Source organism: Vigna angularis, chromosome 2 (assembly GCF_016808095.1).
Source record: "Vigna angularis cultivar LongXiaoDou No.4 chromosome 2, ASM1680809v1, whole genome shotgun sequence".
Taxonomy (NCBI): Eukaryota; Viridiplantae; Streptophyta; class Magnoliopsida; order Fabales; family Fabaceae; genus Vigna; species Vigna angularis.
The window spans coordinates 25,903,878-25,915,509 of NC_068971.1; the positions used below are offsets into that span (position 1 = coordinate 25,903,878).

At 32.2% G+C, this 11,632-nt stretch overlaps 2 protein-coding genes across 35 annotated transcripts; one reads left to right on the forward strand and one right to left on the reverse strand.

The window, feature by feature from the left end:
• Window positions 1–1,181: 1,181 nt before the first annotated feature.
• On the forward strand, window positions 1,182–7,626 carry LOC108327069 (uncharacterized). Of its 34 annotated transcripts, none has more exons than XR_008247177.1 (12): window positions 1,182–1,676; window positions 1,824–1,893; window positions 1,997–2,046; window positions 2,422–2,492; window positions 2,610–2,679; window positions 2,799–2,886; window positions 2,978–4,531; window positions 4,655–4,803; window positions 5,906–6,025; window positions 6,105–6,196; window positions 6,393–6,450; window positions 7,409–7,626. XR_008247177.1 is itself a non-coding variant. In XM_052873470.1 (5 exons), the coding sequence occupies exons 2-5, from the start codon at window positions 5,930–5,932 to the stop codon at window positions 7,545–7,547; spliced, it is 393 nt and encodes a 130-aa protein (XP_052729430.1). In that variant the 5' UTR covers window positions 4,821–5,463; window positions 5,906–5,929; the 3' UTR covers window positions 7,548–7,626. The 34 variants fall into 34 exon arrangements, 1 of the variants encoding a protein (XP_052729430.1); XR_008247169.1 differs by having other exon boundaries at window positions 1,182–1,493; window positions 1,993–2,046; XR_008247180.1 differs by having other exon boundaries at window positions 1,182–1,493.
• Window positions 7,627–9,949: 2,323 nt separating this feature from the next.
• LOC108328255 (uncharacterized) lies at window positions 9,950–11,414 on the reverse strand. Its single transcript, XM_017562087.2, has 2 exons — window positions 11,110–11,414; window positions 9,950–10,251 (listed from the first exon to the last, which is right to left on the reverse strand). Exons 1-2 carry the CDS (start codon window positions 11,379–11,381, stop codon window positions 10,113–10,115), a joined length of 411 nt encoding a protein of 136 aa, XP_017417576.1. The 5' UTR covers window positions 11,382–11,414; the 3' UTR covers window positions 9,950–10,112.
• Between the last annotated feature and the right edge of the window lie 218 nt (window positions 11,415–11,632).

The window sequence follows — 11,632 nt, forward strand, 5'->3', positions numbered from 1 at the left end:
GAAGCACAAGCAGAAAAAAGTCCCTCACCAACAGGTTAACGAAAAGGTTCATCGTCAATCCAAGAATCCTAACGATGATCTGGCTAATATTATTCGCTTTTAAAAGGTAAAAGCTCCGTTTAAGATTACAAGAAAATTGTAATCAGGTTTTTACGTTAATTTGGTAATTTGTATTTGGATTAAATGAATCAAAATAATAAAACTCATAAATCTAAAAAACTAAACGAACGAAAATATGCAAGGAAGAAGAATAAACAAACTCTGATACCAAATGATAAAATAACATGTATAAAATTGACCTAAACATGTAATATTAATATCACACTAACACATTCAAATCAGAAAAAAAAAATGAAAGAATAACGTGCGTACCTCCTGTCATTACAATTTTGTAATCCAAACACAGACAGATTTGTTTTTCTAGACCTTAACTCACTCAAACTCGATGATGTGTTTTCTGAAGAGATGAATAGGTTTAGTGATCAAAACTGAGAGTAACACATTTGCTCATATATAATCTGACCATCACAGGTTTCAAAATAAATGGATTTTTCATTTAAACAAAATTAATAACTGTTCCATAACAGTTAAAAAGATAAAAATAATGATTTAATGGACCACTTTATGTTCCTCAAAAAACTGAAAATACTATAATATTTATTTTATATTTAAAATAAATGCTAACAAAGCAAGCATCTATTTGTAAGAAAAATACTTATTAAATTATCGTAAATTTTTAAAAATACTTATTAAATTATCGTAAATTATTACAAGAAAAATGCAAATTATCTACTGATATTTATATACGGATTTTAATCCGTATATAATATATGTATTATATACAGATTTTATATATGGATTTTGGAAAGTGAATTACATACAAATTTTATGTACGGATTTTTTCTATATATAAAATTCATATATAAAGTTTAACATGTTAGAATGAGAAAATTTGTGAAAACCAACATCCATATATAATGGTGTATAATCTGTATATAATTAAAAATAATAATTATTAAAGATAAAATCTAAAAATTTTTTTCCCTCTTTTACGGTCACCCTTTTCCCACTACTTTCCAAAATCTAAAAATTTTACATTTTTTTCCTCTGTCACCCTTTTCCCTCAGTTTATAAAATCTAAAAATTTTACAAATTCCATTCAAAATTAATCAATAATTTTAGTCACTACTCTAAGTTTTCTCAAAATACGAACCCTAGGTTTCTTCTCCTTTCTTGACACATCAGTGGTCCCCTAGACCAGTCATTGTCGCACCTTCTCTAGAGATATACGAAGCCTTCCGAGCTCACTCACTGGTATACAAAGCCCAAGTCTGACTCCCTCTTGCTCACTCTCAGTTCAGCCCCTTGCCTCCATTCTCGTTCACTCTCAGCTCAGTCTGTCATTCACTGCCGCTGGCTCGCGTTCACTCACAGTGTTCATCGCTTGGGCTCTCGCTGATGAAGATCGTTCTTCCTACTTCTTGACACGCAGAGTTCGTTCATTGTTTATTGATGTCATGTTCTTCGTTCATCATTAAATCCCTAAATTCATAAATCCCGAAAACCCTAATTCCTCTCTTCTTTTCTTTCTTTCGTTCACTCACGTGAAAGCATTTATGCGGGCTTGAGCTTTGTTGTCTAGATCGGAGGCCAACACATGTAGTTGGCCTTTCGGGGTAGGGTTTATAATGACCCAATTTTAAAAACTTAAAAAAAAAGACCCTCTTTTTCTAGGGTTCTCCATCACAAATCAGAACCAAACAACATCCTACTCTGTTTGACTACTCTGCTTGACTGCTCTGCTTGATTATGTATGTATGCAGTATGAAGGTACAGCCAATGAGGGTGGTAGAGGAACGAGTATTTGGGATACCTTCACTCACAAATATCCAGGTAAATATATATGATTCTGATTTTCTCTTATGGTTATACTGAAGATCTTTTCCAAAATTTATATAATTATTGATATATAGTAATTAACATGCAAAAAAGGTAGAAGACAAAAGCAATGAGGATGTTGCAGTTGACTCGTATCACAGCTACAAGGTATTGTCGATTCAAAGTTTTTGTTTCTTTTGATGTAATTTATCAACTATCATCACTAATGAAAAGTAGCGCTGAAAGCTTATCAGATATTTGCATCATATAATATGAAATAAAGTGTTGTTTTTGTAAATTTCATTTCTTATCACGATTATTGCTACACCTAATGATTACCATTAAGAGCTTGTTTATCAAACTCTAGATAAATATATTTAGAACATTCTATCCAAATTAAATGATTATTTATTACTTAGACTAGACCCTAGGAAAGTTTAACTAAAAGAAATGTTAAACATTAAAAAAATTTAAAGAATTGTTGTTTTAGTTTGTTTTCCATCGTTTTCAAATAAACATGTTTTGTTACATCTTATATTTCAGGACAATGTTTAGATTATGAAGGATATGAATTTGGATGTTTATAGATTTTACATGGTCAAGAATTCTTCCGAGTAATTCAAATATCGATCTATGATTATTTTGGAGTAAGCTTTACTTGTTTGGGTGTTTCATTACAATCATTACTTATTTATCTACTATAAACTGCATATATATTCACATATGGAAAGCTAAGTGGAGGTATAAACCATGAAGGAATTGACTCTTACAACAACCTTATCATTGAGGTATTGGCAAATGGTAAGAATAAAAACTTTATTATGGATATTTTTATTATGCTTTACATATAGCAACTTCTCATGTTATTGGTGATGATAAAACATTAATATTAATCATCTTTTATATTAAAATAATTTCAGGTTTTGAAGCATTTGTAACTCTATTTCATTGGGATCTTCCTCAATCTTTAGAAGATGAATATGGGCATTTCTTAAGTCCTCGCATTGTGTAAGTTTTGCAATTTAATTAATATTTTCACTTGAATGCTTTGCTAAAATGTTTTGGGAACATTCCTAAAAAATCACACACTTTAATATAGGAACAGAACCCTATTTCACAACACATCACCAACTTGTTGCTCATGCAGTTGTGGTTAATGTGTACAAGACTAAGTATCAGGTCAGTTTTTATTAAATTTCAGCTTCGTACTTGCTATGTTTGTTACTGTGGAACATATTTTTTAATATATTAAATGCAAAATAGCATGAGAAACTTATAATTCTAAGTGTTTGCTAGCATGTGGAATATCAGTTTATCCAGTATTTTTTGTATTGGAAGAATGTTTATATAGTGGAAAAGAGCATGAGAAACTGATAATTCTAAGTGCAAAGCATTACAAGAATAAGAACCATTCACGTTAATAAATAAGATGGATTCAAAATAAAGATATAGATATCAACCTTTCTTTTAAATGTTGGTTTCTTAACTATTTTCCTTATTCTTAAGGCCATCAAGATTTCAATTGCTTTATTTCTTCTCCAGTACCACTTTTTCTTCTATGCCTTTAAGATATTATAATTTATGAAAATACTTTCATAGAAGTAACTCACTGTACTGATTGCATGAAAAAAGATACCAGTGAGTTTGATACATGCTCTAATCGCCTTAGTTTTTGTAATTTGATCATCCTGTTGATTTTACACCTTAATTGTAAAGTTCATTTCAATCCAATCCAATGTATTATGAGTTAGAATGCATTGGTTTTTGGCATTTTGAAAGAGTTTAGAAATATTAAAATAACTGATGTAGTATTGAAATGCGCAAATTAATTCTACATCAAATAACACATCTCATGTAATTCACAACATAATTCAAATTTTAAGTTAAACATAATCTCTTAATAAAATATAGCATAGGTGACAAAAGTCCTGGTTAATACATAAAAATAGATGTTAGTTCATAATAATCGCATGAAAAAAGACTTTTTTTATTCCTTTTGCTTTTTAATTTCAATCTAATTACCACAATGTTGTATTGGATTGGTTGATGAACACTCTTAGTATAGATGATCTATATCAGTATTGTAGAACTTTGAGTTTTTTAAGTACTTTGTGATCTCAATTAACTCTCAAAAGCCTTTCTCCATTTTAGCTTTTCAACTTGTATCCTTTGAATGACATTATCAACTTACCCATCTTTCTTGGATTATTATTTTTTATTTGAATGTCTTAACGAATTCTACTTATAATATTTTCATTTTAAAGCTTTGTTGGACTTTTATTATATAAGGAGTAACAAAGGATACAGGATTACAACTTTGACCACCCTGGTAGTTCACTTCTTGGTCATTTCTAACATTCTGTTCATATTAAAGTATAATGGAATGTTCTATGGCCTTGTCTCTTTTATTAACTTGCATTTTTTTAAATTTTGAGAATGAGGCAAAACATTTGTTCATTTTCATGTTTTTGTTATTCTAGTAAATTAATTATGAACTCGTTAACTAAAGCTACATGTTAGTGAATTAAAACATTAGTTAATGATAATGCACTGATAGTGTAAAATAGTTTTCTAGTCTTTTCATTCATTGCAGAGTGAAGGAGAAAACATGAAGGCCGTGTGGAGCCCTGATGCCAAATTAGTTGTTATTCTTGTAAGTTTGCTAGTCTTTTGATACATGATAAGATATATTCTATGAATGACCAACTTTACATTCTAAGTAGAAATCTTCAAGTCATATTCATCTTCCTTATACATCTATATTTTCCGTTTGCAGACATCTACCTTCTTTCTTCATAGTTTCAAAGTCCAGTTCTCAGATAAAAGAATACACACTGGTGGTAGACAACCCTCTGCTTTCTACCTAGCTATAATTTCTCTTCTGCTTACAGAGGAAGTTCCTTTTGCAGTAAAGGATTTGTATGTGTGAGTTTCCTTCTCGTTTTAATTTTATAATTTTCTTCATCTATATGAGATGAATCAAATTGATTGAATAAAACTATTAAACTACTACTGGTATGGATTGTGGAATGTGAATTGAATAGGATTTTTTCTTAGTAATTAAAATTATATATCGTCCATTTTATGAAATTATGTTTCAAGAACTAAATTAGTTTAAAGAACTAAATTATGTTTCAAGAACTAAATTAGTTTAAAGTAAAAATATAAAGCAGCACCTAAAACTTAGAAGTTTCTCTCATCTGATACAACTTTTTCTTTTAATATATTTCATTAAAAACTGATAGATTTTTGACATGTGATTGATAGAGTTTATAAATAAAACCTGATCACAAAACTCTGTGAGTGAACAAATATTACTCATAGATATAGTTTGACATGTTAGTGATGCTTCTTACTCCTTGAAATCCTTCATTCTTAATCACGAAATACATATATGTTAGCTACTCTTCTGTTTGACCCTTACACTATCATAATGTCAGGTTCCATAGTCTAACCACATTCTTTGATAGAATTGAATTCTATCTTATCTATAATAATTGACTTGGATATTTGAGGTAATCCTTGCTAATAATTAAATGCAACATTGATGGCCACGACAGCGTAATGGAAGATTGACTTCACACTGTAAAGTCCTCTTCTTCTTTCCTTTTTCAAATGTTTTAGGAAATATTTTTACTTTTAGGTGTAAATTACAGTTTAGTTAATATTCAACTCTATATTGTATATATTGTACAAGGGCCGGTTTGTTTTGAACTCTATTTATAGTCTTTTAATAAAAGTTTTATGTTTTAATTATTTGTTTTAAGCATAATTATATATTATAAATTCTTTACATTTGTTGAAAGTTGAAACTAATAGCAATAACTTTATATAATATTGTATTTGTCTTTAGTCTATAACATGCATTTCCTTCTTAGTCTATAACATTATGCATTTTCCCTTTAAAATCTTGCAACTTTTAAGGAGCACATTTCATAGTCTTTAGTTACATTTGTGAATACTGTCTTTGTATTATACGTCATGTCTCAAGAGTGTTCAAGTAATGTGGTCTATTTTATATTTGCAGGTGTTAGAATTTTTTAACAGTCGCATGGATGCCCAAAGAATGGATGGTGGATGGTCAGTCAATGAAGTACTCCAAGTGGTAATTGTAAACTGTCGATCTTGGCGTGTTGATGGGATGAAGGTAAAATGAAAATATCTATCATTTGTGGTTTCTCATGATCACTTGCTTTGCTTCTGTAAGACTGTATCTTGTTTGGCAGATGTTTACTCAACTGCACTTCACATATGAACAAGAGAGTCACCCAGAGGAGTTCTTCATCCCATATGTCTGGAAGCTAGTACTCTCCAAATGGTATGGAGATTCTCGTCCACACACCTTATGATGACTATTTGCAACTTTTTTCCTCTTTTATTGTTCGAACTTTGTTGATTATGGGGGTATATTAAATTCATCATCTTGTTTTTTACTATAACTTTTGTTGATTACCTTCAAAAATGGTCTTCTTGCTCTGTGCATGTTTCTGATGTGAAATTTCTGTCGTCTGCAGTGAATTTGAATTCAATGCAACAGCTATAAATTTGTTTCCAGCTGATATACCTACCAAAGTACGTATATGAATCTCCAGTATATATTTATATATATTTTTTCGATAAGCTCTATTATATATCTGTATAGCACTCCTTGTAATCAAAGAACACAACTGTCTTTTTCCTCTAGTATTTTTGTTCCTCAATCCTTCCATAGTATCTAAACATGCTTGTTGTTGCCGCTGCTTATATTACTGTTTCTATGATGGAATGAATACTACATTAGAATTTTTTTTTTCCTGATAAAAGAACAAGCTAAGGAGTTAATATAAGTTCAGCTCATCATCTCTTTCTTTTCACGTTTGAAAGGAAATTGAGCTGTTGTTGTCCTGTGATCAAATTTATTTTCTGTGGTCAAAATGGAAAAATAAAGGATAATGTTTTCCTCTCTGTTTGGTTCACTTTTTTTTCAAAATACTAGAGTTCTAAAAACAAAGTAAAAGTCGTTTTGCAGCTTTGTTTCTCCATACAACATTGCTTCAATTATTTTTAAATGAGAGAAAAAAGGAGGCTAGAATGTGCAACTTATTTCTAAAAACTACTTCAGTCAGTTTTCCTTTTCTTGTCTAAAACCCACTTTATCCCTGCCTTTCTTTTATCATCAGCTCCCTAATTCGGAAGAGTTTTTCACCATTTTTTTAAGTAGAAGAAAAACTAGGAAAAAAGCTGAGTCAAGCAATACTAGTAAGGTCTTGTCTACTGTCATTATTTCAAGTGATAGAACTTATTCCCGTCACATTTGTGTAAGGCATAATTCTAGCTACGTTTCCTTTAATTCCTAAGCAACTTAATTGTTACTTGTCAGTAAAGAACCTAATTTGCACTAGCCATTCTCTTTGACTGATGAAAAAAATAATGGAAGAATTGGTTTTTTATGGTATATGATTTGTTGCTTTTGTTTCTTTTGCATAGGTTTGACATACTTATACATTAACTTGGATTATTGTCTTCAATGACAAAATTCACTGTGTTGCAGAAACTTGACAATGAGGTGGAAGGAAATACATTCCAAAACAGTGACTTTGACGAAGTCTGAGTATCAGCTTGATCCGTTGCCAAGTACTCCAATTCTGTTTGTGAATATTTGTATAGATAAATTAGTTACAAAAATGTAATGTTCTCATTCTTTTTTGTTCATAAATTTTGAGTGTAATTGTTCACTCCTGAAGATGAAAGTGGTTTGAGATATCCATGTAATGAATAAATGATTATGTTAACATGTCATCCATGTTATGTCAGTTTATACAAGTTTGCCATCACTTGCACTTCATTTTATGATTTTGTAGTAGTTTTATGATAAAGGCAAATCATCTTGATACATCTTGATTTAGTTATTTAATATGTAAAAAAATAATAATTATGTTGTAATGTCAAAGAAGATCAATTTGTCCTTAAATTATACAAAATATGATTGAGATATTTTTTACATATCTAACAACTAAATTATAATTTTTACTTTTACCAAGACTTTTTAATCACTATATTATCACTCATTTATATTGTAAGTTTCTTTGTTTTAAAGCTTTTTATTTTTACAAATAAATTTTTTTTTCTCTATTGTATGTTACATACGGATTTATCCGTATGTAAAAAAATTATTTTTTTAATATATTATATACAAATATTATATACGGATTTATTCATATATAAATTATATAAGGATTTATCTGTATATAAATTATATACGGATTTATCCGTATATAATTTAGCTACGATGATTTTATATACGAATTTTTATCTGTATATAAGTCGTATGTAACCAAGTGTTATATACGGATTTTGGTAATTTCGTAATTTTAGGAAAAATATATGCCTCGGTTATCCAATAATCGATGCCTAATGGTGCTAGTGTCTCGGTTCTAAGAACACTCGAGTTAATAAGCTGATATTTCTGCACATCTTTTAAAATTTTGCACTCCTAAACCCTAAATGTTTCTTTCCTAATCCATTAAGCCACAAACACATCCCATTTTCTCTGCATTTTTGCCACTGCCAAGGCGATCCTCTCCATGGCGGCATCGGTGGCCGCCACTGCAATGGTCATCCGTTTGGTAGCCAGCGAGATCCTTCCGCTGGAGTTCATGTCATCACCACTGCAATTGTCCTTCTCCAGTTATCTCTAGTCCCGAAACACACCACCACCGCGGAACCTGCAAAATGTAGTCGGCCGCCCAATCTCCTTTGAGGGTGCGGGTTACGGCGGGTTCTGCCCTTGGCTGCGGCGTTTATCTCCAAGTCGCTCCAGATCGGCAAGCCCTCTGTCGTCGCCGTCGTCGCGTTTGAGCGAGAGCGAGGGGTTGGACCAGAACATCGGCGTGAAATACGCGGTGAGGAGCAGAGGCGGGCGGTTGGTAATCTGTGGCAAGGGAGGAGGGCGAATCCGCTGGAGGCGCGAGCTGGGCTTGGGCTGTTGAATTGGAGGAGGCGTTGAGATGCGGTCGTGCGCAGGTTCTGCTGGGCTTGCGGTTGCTGTGGGTTTGGGTTCTGAGGTTGGGCCTGTGGCTGGGGCTGTGATGGTGGCGGTGGCTGAGGGTGAGGATGATCAAAGGTGGGTTTTTTAATGATGGGTTTGGAGATCTTTTGAGAAAGCTTGTTGAGGTGCCTAAGATATTGATCCCTGGTGTTGGTGGTGGTGTATCTAGTAGAGCTTGTGGTAGGAGGGACGCGTTGGGGGAGCAAAGGAAGGGGAAGAAAATGTTTTGCGAGCAGGAGGAGTGTTGGAGGACGGAAAGGATCACCGCCATTGATCGCCACCACTAAGATCGTCACCACCAGATCCCTATCCCCAATTTTATTACTTTCTGCGTTGTTTGCAAAATGTATATTACCTATTTGCAAGAATTTTTTTTTTTGGTTTATACTTGATTTTGAAGAGAATTTAGTGTGTAAAATGTAACTGAGGTTATTTGATTATGCATATATGTATGCAGAGAGTCGTGTGGAGAAGCCACTGCCTATGTATGTGCCAAGGGATGAACGTTTTGAGGAGTCGAAGCAGAACACATTCACAATGAAGAGGCCAAAGGCAGTGCTCCATAACTTGATTTCTGGTTTTAAGGCCAGTCTTTCTGTTAGGCCAAAATCTAATAAAAAAATCTAATATACCTCGGTTGCATTTGAAAAAGTCTGATAAAAAAAATAAAAAAAGTCTGATAAGAAAAAAGTAAAAGAAGTACACTTTCTACTGTCTCGATTGCATTTGAACCGAGACAAAAACATACACATTTTTACCTCGATTCATGACCGAAGCAAAAAGTGGTAGACTTTTTGTCTCTCCTGTATATACCTCGGTTGCAGAACCAGTGCGGATAGACGAAAATAACCGCTGTCATTTTCCTTTACTGCACTAGTGTATCACCCATTAAAATTCATCCAATAGGCTTCTACTAAATTTTCCGCTTTAATGAGATTCAGTGATAAATATGATTTGGAAGGATGAACACCAACATAACATATATACTTGATGAAAACATTAGGAACATTGGGGGTATCATGAAATGGGAGAGAAAAAAAGAAATGATAAATGCAAACAAGTAAATTTCTGATTTTCTCTCCTATCATGACATACTATAAAGTTGTTCATCTCACAGGAAGAGAAAAATGAAGGAGGGGATAATTATACTTAAATAGTTACATATTAAGAAAACAAAGAAAGGGGAAAATAAGTGATTTTGTTATGTCTATTTGTCAATTTGATTAAGTTTGCCCAATCCATTGCAACGAGCACAAACGATTTGAGTTTGATCCTTTCGTGCTGCATTTGCTCTCAATCTCACGTCAGCCTTTCGAACAAACCCTGCTCCATCACATTCAGGACATCTGCCAAAATGCTTATTCATATATCATTAGCGATACAAAATATTTTCTTAACAAAATAAGATATGCTTATATACATTCTTTTACATGACAACTTAGGCTTAAGCTATTTAAAAAAAAAATATCTTACTGTTCTATAAGTTCTTATAAGAGGGTCTGAATAAAGCCTATATATGCATTCATTTTAAGTTTAAAACCTCCTTAATAAGAATCACTCCGTGAGAACACTATGAAAAAAAAACTCTCTCCATCACATTTCTAGAATATTAGTGAAATGAAAATAGTTGCATGGATTCATAATTTTGGAAATCTCTGTCACTATAAATAAATAAGGCTAGATTATATTATATACAAATCTTACTTTACAATCCAAATTTTTAGAATTGAATTAAGTTTAAATATTCACTTTTTAACATAGTACTAATGACATGTCAATTTATTTTAAAGAAGCTTGTTATTTGCTTTTTGACATAATATTCTCTTACCCACCTTCTGCTTATTTCCATTCAAGACAAAATAATCCTATAGACAAACACCTACTATAGTAACTGTTTTATTAACATTAACATGATATAACCATAAGATAAATCTGTATAAGAAAGGAATATGGTAATCACGACAATGTAAAATAGATTTATACAATTGTTCTGTCACAATTCATCGTTGATATATCTCTTAAACTAACATGTTCTATCATAAATTGTTGTTTGAATTTTTAAAGTATGTATTGTAAAGATCAACTCAAGTTTAAACAACTAAACAAGCATGCTTATAAGGAAAATAATCCATGAAAACCTGCAAAAAAAATGGTAATTTATTTAAAAAATTATACTGATATATAATAAAAAAAAATAGATTTACGTGTCTTTGCGAGAGAAGAAGATGGGGAATGCGGTTCCAACGAGTGCGACTGCAACCGCGCCGGCAACAAGGTAAACGGTGCTATCAGCAGAAACATCTCCGACAGCCGAAACAACAACCCTGGAAGATCTAGTCTTGTTCCTCTGAATGGAGGTGCAGGGTAACACAGGTGGGGCAGCAAACGACACCCTAGGGTTGGAAACAGCGACACATGCGGAGAGTTTGGGCGCAACGTTGGGAAGCATGGTGTTAAGCGGAGTGATGGAAGCCATGTCGGTGGCAGAAAGAAGATCGGAGAAAATAGCGTTTGTTTGTGGATTTTATGGTTTCACCATTCTGGAAAGTGTTTGGATAAGGACACGTCACAAGTTGAGATTTCCTACCAACGTGGATAAGACATGGGACCCTCTTAAAACTAGGATTAGTAGTTTAGTATCATAATAATAATTTTTAATTATAAAATTCTGTAACTTATTTATAAATATAAAGGAAAAGTGGAAATTATAAATATACTAACATATTA

Coding starts and splice junctions, on each gene's coding strand:
- LOC108327069 (XM_052873470.1), top strand. CDS start 5,930: ATGGATGCCCAAAGAATGGATGGTGGATGGTCAGTCAATGAAGTACTC. Junction 6,026..6,104: donor GGCGTGTTGATGGGATGAAG/GTAAAATGAAAA, acceptor CTTGTTTGGCAG/ATGTTTACTCAACTGCACTT. Junction 6,451..7,400: donor CAGCTGATATACCTACCAAA/GTACGTATATGA, acceptor CAAAATTCACTG/TGTTGCAGAAACTTGACAAT.
- LOC108328255 (XM_017562087.2), bottom strand. CDS start 11,381: ATGGCTTCCATCACTCCGCTTAACACCATGCTTCCCAACGTTGCGCCC. Junction 10,252..11,109: donor TTCTTCTCTCGCAAAGACAC/GTAAATCTATTT, acceptor GCATTTTGGCAG/ATGTCCTGAATGTGATGGAG.